Genomic DNA, 12,875 nt, shown 5'->3' with positions numbered 1-12,875 from the left:
CGGGGACTCAGGTTCCGGGTCCGGGACACAATAACCCGGTAGAATGCGAGAGGTCCGGCTGGACTAGAAAATCGGGCGCCAGGGCTCGGAAGTGGGCCCGCGCTTTTCCTCCTGCCTTGCGCTGGTTCCCGCATTTTTCTCGGCCGCGCCGAGGCGCTGGGAGCTCTGCGCGGTTGGTGCGCCTCCCTCGCCCCGGCGGCGGGAGGAGCCGGGCGAGCGCAGAGGCGGCTGGTGCCAGTCCGCCTCCGACAGTCGCTCGCGACTCCTCCCAGCGCTCGGGCTCCCGTCCCTAGTGGCTCCCGCCGGGAGGGGAAAACGGGGAGGGAGGCTTGGGAAGGCGGGGAGGAGCGGCCGAGGCTGGCGCCGGGGGAGCCAATCGATACTACGTTACGGCGACGACCGGGCCCTGCCTCATTAGGACGGTCGATTCGCTTATTCGTTATTCAAGATTTATTAGAGATGGTCACTGGCTCTGTCCCTCCAGAGAGCTCGATTATCCGGCCAGACGGGCCATTAAGCGCACTGACGGTGGGTGGCTCGAGAGGAAATTAGGAGACAAATCCGCAAGCTTCGGAGTGCCTGCCTCTTCCTCTTCCCTCCGCACTCGCAGCTCAGGCAGACCCGAAGCTGGGCCCCCTAGACTGAATGCTTTCACCCTTTGGCCAGCGACCAGGAGACCTGAGGACACTGGCCGCCAAGTGACCCCAGCTTCAGCCTTCAGCCCACACCGGGCGAATGGGGGCAGGGAGGAAGAGTTTGGGCGGGAGAGATACCCTCCGGGAGTGGGTGTGTCTGAGAACGCGCAGCAGAAGGTCCGGGGTGGAACCTGGTTACCTACACCTCTGTTCTTGCACGCGAAGACTAGGATTTTGCCGCCCCTCCTAGAAAGAGGGCTCTTGGGATGGACACACCAACTGTCCCTAGGGCAAGCCTGTTGCCAGCATCCCAAACTCTTCCAGGGAAGACTTGTGCATTCTCTACTGTCCCCCAACTGCCCTGCGGAGAGGCAGCGCAGCAGGGACTCCTGGTCTGTCACCCCTGTCCAACTAGATGATCCTGGGGCAAGGCAAACCTGTAGGGGCTTCCTGAAGATCTCTGACACACGATCCATATGGGCACCCAGGGTGTGTGTGTGGGGGGGAGCATATCAGCTACTTGGAACAGGGTTGATGAGTCCCCACTTTGGTCCTTTATACTGGAGTGTTGCAGCAAGGGGGCCCACCGTGCTGCCAAGGCATCCATTCACTCGTTCCTCAGTTACTAGCTCTAGTCACTAGCAAACCACAAGGCAGAGGGATGAAGACCCCATTACCCACTAAAACTTCATTTAATCATTTCCATCCTGGGCCACAGGTCTCCACATCCCTGGCCTTTCCAGAGAACTTCTAAGACTCAACCTTTCACACATCAGAAGTTCTTTGGTCTCCCTGCAAAAAAAGCACCTGTCCTGTACCAATGTGGAATACTGCACTAGCACCAGGGACCTAAAGCTGATGAGCCGGATTTTTGGCTCTAAGGAGCTCACAGGCCAGTGGGGGCTATCTAGCATGTCTCATTAGCTCCCATGGCACTGTGTATCCCCCTGGTTTGTCCCCACTAGCCCCGTGAGTACCTGGTAAGTGGGTGGGGGTGGCGAGCCCTGGGAAAGGTTTTCAGAACAGGTGTCTTCTGAACCCAATCTTGAGGAGAAGCCAGGTAGCCTGAGAGTCCTTTGCTTCGCTCCTGGTGCTGGGATGTGCCCTGGCTGCATTAGACACCAATGCCTCCCCTGCATTCTGTGCTAGTTGTAGTGTCTCACATAGTCCTCTAGCTGAAGAATCACTGTGTCTGTCACAGACTGGAAGCTTCCAGAGGGTAGGAACTTGGTAAATCTAATCAGTGATTTCTGGCACATGCCAAGAGCTACTGTGAAGATAAGATGTCCTTGAAGATGGTGACGATGGTAGGAGAGGGGCAGTCCCTCTAGTGATTTTTTGGCCATCTTTCCCCGTGTCCCTGGCTCCTCTCTCCCCAAGATAATGTCCTTTGTCAGTTTCTGTTTGTATTTCTCCATCCTCTGCCCTACTTCTCCGCCTGTACATCTAGAAAAAAAATAATTTTGTTGTTGTTTTCCTTTTTTGGAAGCTTCTCATATTAACTGCATCTCCTTTCCCTCCATTTTCTTCCTTCAGCTCACCCCGCCTACTTTTCTATCGTGTCCCTTTTCCGTCTCTATAATATCACAGCTGTGTTCTCCCTTTTTCACCTTTTCGCTTCCTCCCCCAGTTTCTCCCTGTCTTTGTCTCTCTCGCTACTCTCTTCCCTTCCAAACGCGGTATTTCGACACTGTAACATCGATTGAGGCAGACAATGGAAAAACTGTCCAACCTCCACTGTAAATTCATTCTTAATCGTACGAAAAATGCAACCTGAAACGAACACACGGTGAGACAAAACCCTCTGTCTTCGCCTTTCCTGAAATCCAGCCTGGGGGTGGGGTGGGAAGTAGGCGATGGAGGAAAGTGCTGGAGAAATTATCCCATCATTGACTGAACAAAAACGAATTTTCAATCACAATCATCTGCTGATTTGCTATAGAAAAGGAATCTCTGCCATTTCAAAGCGAAATTTAGCACTTTACAGGTTGAGAGGATAACGCTTAGGTTTTTCTTTTTACAGAAAAGGATCGCGTCCCTGGGTGGGCTCGAACCACCAACCTTTCGGTTAACAGCCGAACGCGCTAACCGATTGCGCCACAGAGACTACGACATCCGGCAGCTTTGCGGCGAGCTGAGTCAATGGGAGAGAGCCTACGACGGCGCAAGAATGCAACCGAAAGCCTGCAATCAGGCGAGAGAAGTCAGGACCCGGGGAGAAAGGGAAGAGTCCCGATCGAGGGAGGGAAGGAGGGGGGACCTTCACGTCTCTCCTCCACTGGTTTTGGGAGGGGGTAGTCGCCGGCTTCCTCTGGATCTCTCTTAGAAGAAGATAAGATAGGGACGCCCGAAACGTCCTTTTTAGGGTGAACTGTGTCTTGGGGATACACGAAGTCGACCTCCTAAGAGTCCCAAAAAGCATAACTACCTTTGGTCTCCAAACCTCCCCCTTTATAGCCGAGGCCCTGCAGCCCTGCAGTACACCCGCGACGCCCTTCTCCTGCTCCTCCTCCTCAAAACATTAAATAAGTGTTGAATGCGCACCTCCCAAATACCAGGCACCGTTCTAGGCCAGTGAATGTCCAGAGCCTAGCCTAGTACCTGGCACGTAAGAGATTAGGGATTTCTGGTGTGAATAAATGAAAGAAGCTAGCATGAGTCATACGCCCCATGCACACGTACATAAGCTACACCACAGCCCTTCAGCAGGGATCGCGGCCCCTATTTCGGGCTTCACCCGCCCACGTGCACACAGGTCCCGGCCCCGGGATTTGGCGTCCGGGAGTCCGGGTCCGCCGCGATCCCAGCTTGCACCGCGGCGCCAGGCCCTTCCGTACTCACAGTGACTTTTCACTTTCCGCTTTCCCAGCCTCGGTTTTGGCTTCTCAACCAAACTCCGGGGCTGATGACTGACAGAGAGGCACAGCCAATAGGAAGTCAAAGTGTCCCGGAAGGGTCGGCCTTTCGGCGCACGCAGAGGAAGCAGCTGGAGTGGCTGCGCGGTGCGGGCTGTAGCCGGTTGAGTGGGGTTGTGGTGGTCGGAGGTCTCACAACACCGCAGTCATGGTGAGATGGGGAGAAGGGAGAGGGGCACGGGGTGGGGATTGAGGTGGGGGGAGGGAGGCATGGGACGCTTGGGAAGCGGAGAGGGCCTGGTGGTCTTTCGAAGTTTGAAGGGAAGCTGACCACCGTGGGGCCCAAGGGGTTGAAGGCGGCTCCCCGCAGCTACACTGCGCTAATGTCGGAGCTGGAGTTCGGAGTATGCAGGCGCCTCGGGAGTGGAGGACGGTGAGGGCAGGAGCCTTGGGAATCGGGGGCCGAGCCGGGGGCTCTGGCCGCATTTGGCTCCTGGCGCTGAGCCCCTCCGCTCTGTCTACCGCAGTCTATTATGTCCTATAACGGAGGGGCCGTCATGGCCATGAAGGGGAAGAACTGTGTGGCCATCGCTGCCGACAGGCGCTTCGGGATCCAGGCCCAGATGGTGACCACGGACTTCCAGAAGATCTTTCCCATGGGCGATCGGCTGTACATAGGCCTGGCTGGGCTCGCCACCGATGTGCAGACTGTGTAAGTGTCGTGAGTCCCCGCCCACGCGCAGGCCTCTTCTTGGGCTAGCCTGGAGTCTTGAGTGGCCCAGATATCAGTCATCTACCAAGCAGCCCCAGTGAATCCGAGACCGGACACCGTAAGCCATACAGAACTGTATCCTAACCAACTTACACCGGCATTTACCCAGTGTCAGACTCGTAAAGTACCTTACATGCGCAGCCTCCTTTAATCCTCTTAGCTACATTACCAAGTTGCTGTCCCGTTTTGCAGACCAGGATACGGAGAGTCTTAAGAGTTTCTTGCTCAGTGTGCAACTTATGAATGCCATCCAGGATCTCAGTGCTGGTCTCTCTCAGGCTTGTGCTCAGTTCCTAAATAACTCCAGGTTTAGTTGGGAAAGGCATTCAGAAAGATAACTAACCCATGACTAGCTGGTGCATAGTAGCTGCTAGATTTGTCATCTAGTGGACAGAGGCTTTGTAATTTGAGAGGAGAAGGAATCTGGGAAATGAAATAGGTCGCTCTTGTTTTGGACCAGGTATGAGGGTTATTGTCCTGATGGGGTGGTAGTGGTGGGAAATGAAAGGAATGCATTTCTGGGAGTTGTTGCTGACCTGCTTTAGTGGCTACTTGGATATGTGAGACTAAAATTAGTCATGCATTGAGGCTGAATCTGTGTCTTTTTTATCTGCTACTAGGATCTAGATCGGTAGATGGCATGTGGGTAATCCAGAAATGTGTTAAGGATTTTATTTATTTACTTGACAGAGATCACAAGTAGGCAGAGAGGCAGGCAGAGAGAGGAGGAAGCAGGCTCCCCGCTGAGCAGAGATCCCGATGTGGGGCTTGATCCCAGGACCCTACGATCATGACCTGAACCGAAGGCAGAGGCTTTAACCCATTGAGCCACCCAGGCACCCTCCAGAAATGTTTTAAAGATGATTTCTGTTTTGAGCATGTTGACTGAAATACAGAAATTGGGAGGGCTAGTTTTAGGGGAAAGGTGATGGCCTAATTTTAAAGGGACGAGGCAAGCCAAGTAGAAACGTCTTTCAGGGGGTGCCTGGGTGGCTCAGTGGGTTAAAGCCTCTGCCTTCGGCTCAGGTCATGATCCCAGGGTCCTTGGGATCGAGCCCCACATTGGGCTCTCTGCTCAGCAGGGAGCCTGCTTCCTCCTCTCTCTCCCTGCCTGCCACTCCACCTACTTGAGATCTCTGTCAAATAAATAAAATCTTTTTAAAAAATTTTTTAAAAAGAAACATCTTTCAAGCAGTTGGGATCTTGAAATTACATATCTCAGGGCTGGCGAAGCACTGGTGATCTTTTAAACCTATGGGAACAGATTTTGGAGAGACAGAATATGTAGAGGAGAAAAATTAGCTGCTGTCGACAGCCGAACTGTGTATTTAGCGGTGGGGGGAAGAAGAGAGGCCAGAGGGAAAGAATTAGGATAGGGTTTTAAGAGGGATGCTGTGGTCACAGGTGGCAGGTCCTGCAGGAAGCTGGTGGCCCAACAAACAACAGTTCCTAAACTTAGTTCTTAGAAGATCAAGAGAACACTTCACTGTTAAGGGTGAAAAGCTTGTCAGAGAATTTTCTCTCTCATTTCCCTCGAAGCTCCCTCAGTCTCAAGAGCACAGAACTTGGAAATTCTTCCTAGATCTAACCCAGCCACATCCTGGTGGAATTAAGGTGACAGCCTTGAGTTCCCTTCCCTGCAAAGGTCCCCATCAGCCATCCTCTCTCCAGTCACAGCTGGTCCCCTCACACCATTTCCTTTTCTTCAGGAGCGTTTCTCACCAAGTATGTATGTTTGGGGGCAGTGATAGCTAATTTTGTTAGGCCTCAGTTTCTTCACCTGTAAGAGGAAGCTCAGTCACTGCTTTGCTTCTGGCAGCTGTGGCATTGGTCTGCCCCCTGCAGGGCCCTGTCCTGGGCTCTGAGTTGTGGCCCTGGGGGAGGTGTGGCCTTTTTGCTTAGGCACCTTCCAGGCCATTAGTACAGCAGCTGCTGCTTCTTAACTCGCAGAAGACTTTGTAGTTTTCCAAGCACCTGGTTGTCCCCCCATACGTTGTCTTACTGCCTGGTGATTTGTTGTGTCCCTCATCGTATGGGTGGAAAAATTAATTGGGAAGATGAAGGCTTAGGTCAGCCCTCGCAGTCCATTGCCCTTTCTTTTCTTTCTTTTTCTTTCTTTCTTTTACTTCCTTTCCTTCTTTCTTTCCTTTCTTTCTTCCTTTCCTTCCTTCCTTCCTTTTTCTTTTCTTTCTTTCTTTCATTCTTTTTCTTTTTTTCCCCCCACTGCTCTTTCTGCAGTCCACTCCTGTCATTGTGTGTGCAAATGGACTCCCGCGGGGAGTGCCAAGGAGCTGTGCGTTTTAGGGTACATAAATTGTTCCTCAAGAAAGAGGCAAAATCCACTTCTTGGTTCCCCTTTTCTCACCTCAAGAGGAGTATGAGAAAAGCAGTGTTCACAGAGCGGCATGTTTATAGGTGGTCGGTGTTGGACAAGTCTGAAACGTTAATGTGAGGCCGGACTTCTGGCAAGAAAATCACTGGGAGGGGAAGACAGGAGTCTTGGTAGGGGTGGGGATTATGTGTCTCCCTCCACACCTCCTGACCTCTGCAGGGTGGACACCAGGGGACATTCACTCCCGCATTTTTCTTCTGTCACAGGGCCCAGCGCCTCAAGTTCCGGCTGAACCTGTATGAGCTGAAGGAAGGCCGGCAGATCAAGCCCTACACGCTCATGAGCATGGTGGCCAACCTCCTGTATGAGAAGCGGTGAGTGGCAGTATAGCCTGGGACTAGCGACTTGGGACGGGCAGAAGCCTCTGGCCGAGTAGGTACATAGTATGGAGGGATGCCCATTCCTCCTCCTTCTGCCATTGCTTATTTGCAGGATGATAACCTCTTTGCATCTGTTTTCTGTGGGCCTGTCTGACAACCAAATAGGACAGAAAGGGCTGCTTCAGGAGGCAGGGAAAGCAAATAGCAGACAGATGTGCTTCCAGGCAACAGAATTAACCCCTCCAGGGGCACCTGGGTGGCTCAGTGGGTTAAGCCTCTGCCTTCAGCTCAGGTCTTGATCTCAGGGTCCTGGGAACGAGGCCTGCATCGGGCTCTCTGCTTGGCGGGGAGCCTGCTTCCACCTCTCTCTCTGCCGGCCTCTGTGCCTACTTGTGATCTCTGTCTGTCAAATAAATGAATAACATCTTTAAAAAAAAAGAATTAACCCCTCCAAAGGTGCCTGGAGTCTCACCCGTAGTCAGAGCAAATTCTGCTGGCACTAAATTCTCGGGACCTGGGAATTGGGGTTGTGAATTTTTGTCTGTTTTACTTGAAGACTTCATGACGAGGAAGGCAGATGCCCAGCTGCAGAATCCATTGCAGAAGCTGGGATTGAAGGAGAGCCCCACAGGAACTTCCACTCAGCTCTGGGCTAAACTGGGTGGCAGAAAGACAAGTGGAGTTCTTGGTTTCCTCTTTTTTTTCTTTTTAAACTTTTTTTTTTCCTAAGATTTTATTTATTTATTTGACAGAGACAGAGATCACAAGTAGGCAGAGGGGCAGACAGAGAGGCTCGATCCCAGGACCCTGAGATCATGACCTGAGCCAAAGGCAGAGGCTTAACCTGAGCCACCCAGGCTCCCCCTCTTCTTAAACTTTTTATTTTGAAATCATTTCAAACCTTGTGGAAAAGTTACATACTTTTTAGTTCTTAAAACTAAAAATCTTTTGACATTTCCATGTCTAGAGCAATACTGTTACCTTTTTAGTATTATAATCTAAAAACCGGTGAACCATGAGAGACTGTGGACTCTGAAAAACAATCTGAGGGGTTTGAAGTGGTGGTGGGAGGTTGGGGTACCAGGTGGTGGGTATTATAGAGGGCACGGCTTGCATGGAGCACTGGGTGTGGTGAAAAAATAATGAATATTGTTTTTCTGAAAATAAATAAATTGGGGAAAAGAAAAGAGAGAAAAAAAATACATATATGTTCATATTCACAAAAAATAAATAAATAAATAAATAAATAAAAACCGTGAAAGGGTTGCCTTTTTCTAGGTGTATGTTAATATCCTCAGCTGTGAACTGTCTGTCATGTGTGGTAACCATGTTTATGAAAATCCTGAATTGAGAAAGGCTTAAATGATTTTTTTAACTGATTTATAGAAGGGGAGAAATGTCTTACACACTTGTAAATATTAACTCATATTTAGGTATATGTGTAATGGTTCCTATTTCTGTTTTTGTTTTTGTTTTAAGTAAACTCCAAACCCAGTGTGTGGCCTGAGCTTATAAGTCGGTGCAGAGATTCAATAAACAAACTTCAGAGTTACATGTTCTACTGACTCAGCCAGCACTCCATCATGTCTACTAAAAATAAGAAAAATACAGAATGGGGTGCCTATGTGGCTCAGTGAGTCTGCCTTTGGCTCAGGTCCTGATCCCGGGGTCCTGGAATCAAGCCTGGCATCAGGCTCCCTGCTCAACTGGGAGTCTGTTTCTCCTCCTCCTTTCCGATCATGCTCTCTCTCACTATCTCTGTCTCTCTTAAATAAATAAATAAAATATTAAAAGAAAAATACAGAACACTGAGGCTGATTTGGAAAATTCTAAGTTCTTACCTAGGCAGGAGCTTTCTCTACAAGACCAAATGAAGTCAGTGATTTTCCAGTAGGATATCATGGGCTAATGCTATGATTTCAAACTTGAGCAATGTACAAAGCCTTTTTATTTTATTTTTTTAAGATTTTATTTAGGGCACCTGGGTGGCTTAATGGGTTAAGCCGCTGTCTTTGGCTCAAGTCGTGATCTCAGGGTCCTGGGATCGAAGTCCACATCGGGCTCTCTGCTCAGCAGGGAGCCTGCTTCCCTCTCTCTCTCTGCCTGCCTCTCTGCCTACTTGTGATCTCTCTCTCTCTGTCAAATAAATAAATAAATAGGTCGAGCCCTAGGTCATAGGGCTTCAAAATAGCTGGCCTTGGGGAAGTGGGTCTTCCCAAACAGGCCCTCTGTGCTCTTCCCCAGCTCTGAGCCCGGGCCTTGTCTGAGTAGGCCTGAGCAGGAAAGTGGACTTTCTTGAGTTGTGGTTTCTTTCTGCTCCTGGTCTGCACAGGTTTGGCCCCTACTACACGGAGCCTGTCATCGCCGGGTTGGACCCGAAGACCTTTAAGCCCTTCATTTGCTCTCTAGACCTCATCGGCTGCCCCATGGTGACTGATGACTTTGTGGTCAGCGGCACCTGCTCCGAACAAATGTACGGCATGTGCGAGTCCCTCTGGGAGCCCAACATGGTGAGTCGGCAGCACGGAGCAGGACTGGGCTCTGAGGTGTCCCCCCTTCTTGGCTATCAGGGAGAAATGTGTTTCCGTGGTGTGTAAGGAGAGTGAGGAGACTCAGGTAGGAGAGAAAGCTACAGCTGCTGGGCCTCGGGAGGGTGTGCAGAAACCGCCTGCCAGGCCTTGGTGCGGGCCTCGGTGTCGCTGCTGGTTAGTGGAGGAATTTCAGAGCTTGACTTCTTTATTTCCCCTTATACACCCCGCTTCCTTCGGAGGAGCTGAGGGGGCTTCCCACATCCAGGGAACCACCCCTCACTTCACCTTCTGTTAGGAGACCCCACCAGATACTTGGCTAACGACAGAGAGTTCTCCCCTTGGCTTTACGGGGTTCTCACCTCCGTTCAGGGAGCGAACACTGAACAAGGCGTAGGGTTAGAGGCAGCTCCACAGAATGGGCTCTGGCGCCGGCTGTCTGGGTCGGAAACCTGGATCCACCTGTCACCTAGTTTTGTTCTTAGGTCAGACATTCCACCTTTTTGTGCCCCCACTGGTCCAGCTGGAAGTGGGAGATAATAATGTGACCCAGCTCGGGAGGGGCAGTGGGAGGAAAACGCGTGAAGACTGATCGGTGCCCCACAGTGGGTACTGGCCGTTCTGCCAGCTCCGCTGGGCCCTGGGAGACCAGGCAATCTGTCGTCACCGGCTTAGTGCAGTCTCACAAAGCAGGACAGACTCCTGATGCGCGTTAGAATGCAGTTTGTCAGGAAGCGAGGAAGCGGAAGGCCTGGCTGGCAGAAGCAGCAGCCTCTGCGAAGGTGTGCGAGGAGTCAGGTTGTTCAGTGGTAGAGAGCGTTTGCGTGGCTGCTGGAAGGTGGGCCGAGTGTGGGTGAGATCATGGTGGAGAGCACGAGTGGGCTGAGACTTCAAAGGTCTTGAATGCCATGCCAGGGAGCTTGAACTTCTCCCTAGTACCCAAAGTCAAAGGCAGTCAGGATGCAGAGCCCGCGGGTGGATGCCACAGGCTGATTGTGGTCACCTGTAGGAGGCGCTGAGTGAGGCCTGAGCAAAGATGGTTGCCGGGTGGGAGGCGGCCATAGCAGCTGGTCTGGAGGATTGGGTTGCTTCAAACAGAAGTGAGGGAGGTGGAGACAACGGGGATGTGTTTTCTGGCCAAGCCAGCTAAGATGGAGGATGTAGGAGGAACAGGTTTGGAAGGAGTGGGCCCATGGTTGGACAGGTAAGTTTTGATGTACCTGGTGACCCCCGGGAGGAGAGCCCGTAGACAGATCGTAAAGCATGTGGAAGTCGAACAGGGATTTGCCTCATTTTACAGAAGAAGGGATTGAGCTTAGTAAAGGCATGTGTAACTTGCCCAAGGTCACTGCTGGTTAGTGAAGGAAGCTCAGGGCTTACGTTCTTCACTTTGCCTTACACATCCTGCTTCCTCCGGGGGAGCCGAGGGGGCTTCCCACATCCTGGGAACCACCCCTCACTTCAGGCATGGGTATAGCCAGAGTTGGGGACCTTGAGACCAGAAAAAAAAGAGTTAAGGGGTCAAGCCAAGTTAGGGTCCAAGGCTCTGGGGCCAAGGCTTCTGTTTTGTGGGCAGGATCCAGAACACCTGTTTGAAACCATCTCGCAAGCCATGCTGAATGCCGTGGACCGGGACGCAGTGTCGGGCATGGGCGTCATCGTCCACATCATGTGAGTAGAGTTGGGAAGAGCAGAGAAGCTTTGCAGACCCCTGCCTTTCCCTTCCCAGACAAATACCTCTTCTTTCCATCCCCCTGAGCAGGTGTGAGGGAGGGAAGGCACTTGTGGCAGGCTTGGGATAGCAGAAATCCACCCTGGTTCCCTTGGCCTCAGTCAGGTGAGGCTTTATGACCCTGAGTCCTCCGCCCTCCCCCCCCACCTGCTCACAGTGGACACTGCTTTCTTAAGTATCCCTGAAGTCTCAGGGGCCTGTGTGGGGGTGAGCCACAGCGGAGCGACTGCATTGTTGGGAGCTCCAGGCGACTCCCTCCCCTCCCAGCTCCTGTTTCTGGGTGACATCCTGAGCCCCAACAGGGTGATACTCTGAGCTTCCGGAACAGAGTTTCCAACCCCAGCCAGTTCCCTCCCTGCCATCCCCCATAGTCCCTCACTTGTCTGGAGCTGCCTCCAGGAACCTGATCCAATGAAGTAGAAGTCCTCCCAACAGCTCTTCTGGGGCACATCCCAAAATAAGCTTTTGGACCCTTTTGTCGTGGGAGAGCTTGCTTAATTATGACAAACAGACTGCGGCTGATACGGAGAATTGACCACTGGGGTCCTTTGTGTTCCTTGGGATGAAACGCAACACATCTCCTTCCTGTGACTTGTTCTCTGGGCTTGGGGGACAGGGGCTCCTGCCCTTCCTTGGAGGGCTGTTGCAATCAAGCCCTGAGTCACCTAGGCTCTGGTTGGGTCCCGCTGTGGGGGTCCTTCACTGGACTCCCTGTTTCCCCTTCCTCTCCTTCCTCCCCTTTCTCATCCCAGGCTTAGCAGACAGGCTATTAATGTAACAGGAACAAAACAGTTAAACCTAGAGTTGGCAGCACAGGTCTTTGTTCTGCATTCTAGAATCATGTAGATGTTTTGTGACTTTCTCCCCCTGCAGTGAGAAGGACAAAATCACCACCAGGACACTGAAGGCCCGCATGGACTAACCCTCTTTTTTTTTTTTTTTTTTAATAAATAAATAGTTTTTCTTTCACTACTGCTTCTTTGTGTTTGGGTCTCCTACCAGAGATCTTTGTCCCCAGCTGGGGAGTTACAAAGAGCTCCTCAGGGCCCCCGCACAGCCCTTGGGTTTTCTCACGGACTTGCAGCGCCCTCTGCTGGTAGACCTTGATGAGTGCCTGCTGGGTGCTAGGCCTGGTAGTGCTTCACACATCCTAGAATTTAATCAACGTGGTGACTTAAGGCAGTTAATTTGCTCAAGGCCACTTTAGGAGCAACGATGGAAACCCATATTCCATTTGACCCCAAAGCCTAGAATCCTTTTCACTGTACTCTGCTCAAAAACTTAAATCTTTCTTTGTTTCAGGAAAAAACTGGGCCAAGTAGCCACAAGTAACACCCTTGTGGTTAAGCGTTTCTTAACCTTGGCTGCATGTTAGTCACAGATACTTTGATTCCATCCCTCAAGATTCTGACCTAACTAGCTTTTAAAGGCCTGGGTACCTGTCTCTCCTAAAAGCTTTCCAAATGATTCCAGCTTGCAAGCTGGGGTGGTGGCTCCCGAACTTGAGCCTCCATCAGAACCACCTGGAGGGCCTGTTAGAACCGTTTCTTTTAGAACCTGCAGAGGGTCTGGGGAGTTTCTATTTCTGATTCGCAGCTGCTGCTGATACTGCCGGTCGAGGACCACACTGGGAGAACCCCT

General features: G+C 51.6%; 1 protein-coding gene and 1 non-coding gene across 2 annotated transcripts; one reads left to right on the top strand and one right to left on the bottom strand.

Moving 5' to 3' along the window:
• Nucleotides 1–2,668: 2,668 nt before the first annotated feature.
• On the bottom strand, nucleotides 2,669–2,742 carry TRNAN-GUU. Its single transcript has one exon. It is a non-coding gene; the product is annotated as a tRNA-Asn (tRNA).
• An 850-nt stretch (nucleotides 2,743–3,592) lies between these two features.
• PSMB3 (proteasome 20S subunit beta 3) lies at nucleotides 3,593–12,203 on the top strand. The gene is made up of 6 exons (XM_044248118.1): nucleotides 3,593–3,701; nucleotides 4,018–4,202; nucleotides 6,861–6,968; nucleotides 9,307–9,484; nucleotides 11,079–11,173; nucleotides 12,108–12,203. The coding sequence occupies exons 1-6, from the start codon at nucleotides 3,699–3,701 to the stop codon at nucleotides 12,154–12,156; spliced, it is 618 nt and encodes a 205-aa protein (XP_044104053.1). The 5' UTR covers nucleotides 3,593–3,698; the 3' UTR covers nucleotides 12,157–12,203.
• Nucleotides 12,204–12,875: the final 672 nt, after the last annotated feature.

The sequence above is a fragment of the Neovison vison genome, chromosome 5 (genome assembly GCF_020171115.1).
Source record: "Neovison vison isolate M4711 chromosome 5, ASM_NN_V1, whole genome shotgun sequence".
NCBI lineage: Eukaryota > Metazoa > Chordata > Mammalia > Carnivora > Mustelidae > Neogale > Neogale vison.
This window is presented reverse-complemented; position numbering and strand designations above follow the sequence as displayed.

Excerpts from the sequence above, each read along its gene's own strand:
- PSMB3 (XM_044248118.1), top strand. Across the intron at positions 4,203-6,860 it reads GCCACCGATGTGCAGACTGT|GGCCCAGCGCCTCAAGTTCC; the intron begins GTAAGTGTCGTG and ends CTTCTGTCACAG. Across the intron at positions 11,174-12,107 it reads GGCGTCATCGTCCACATCAT|TGAGAAGGACAAAATCACCA; the intron begins GTGAGTAGAGTT and ends CTCCCCCTGCAG.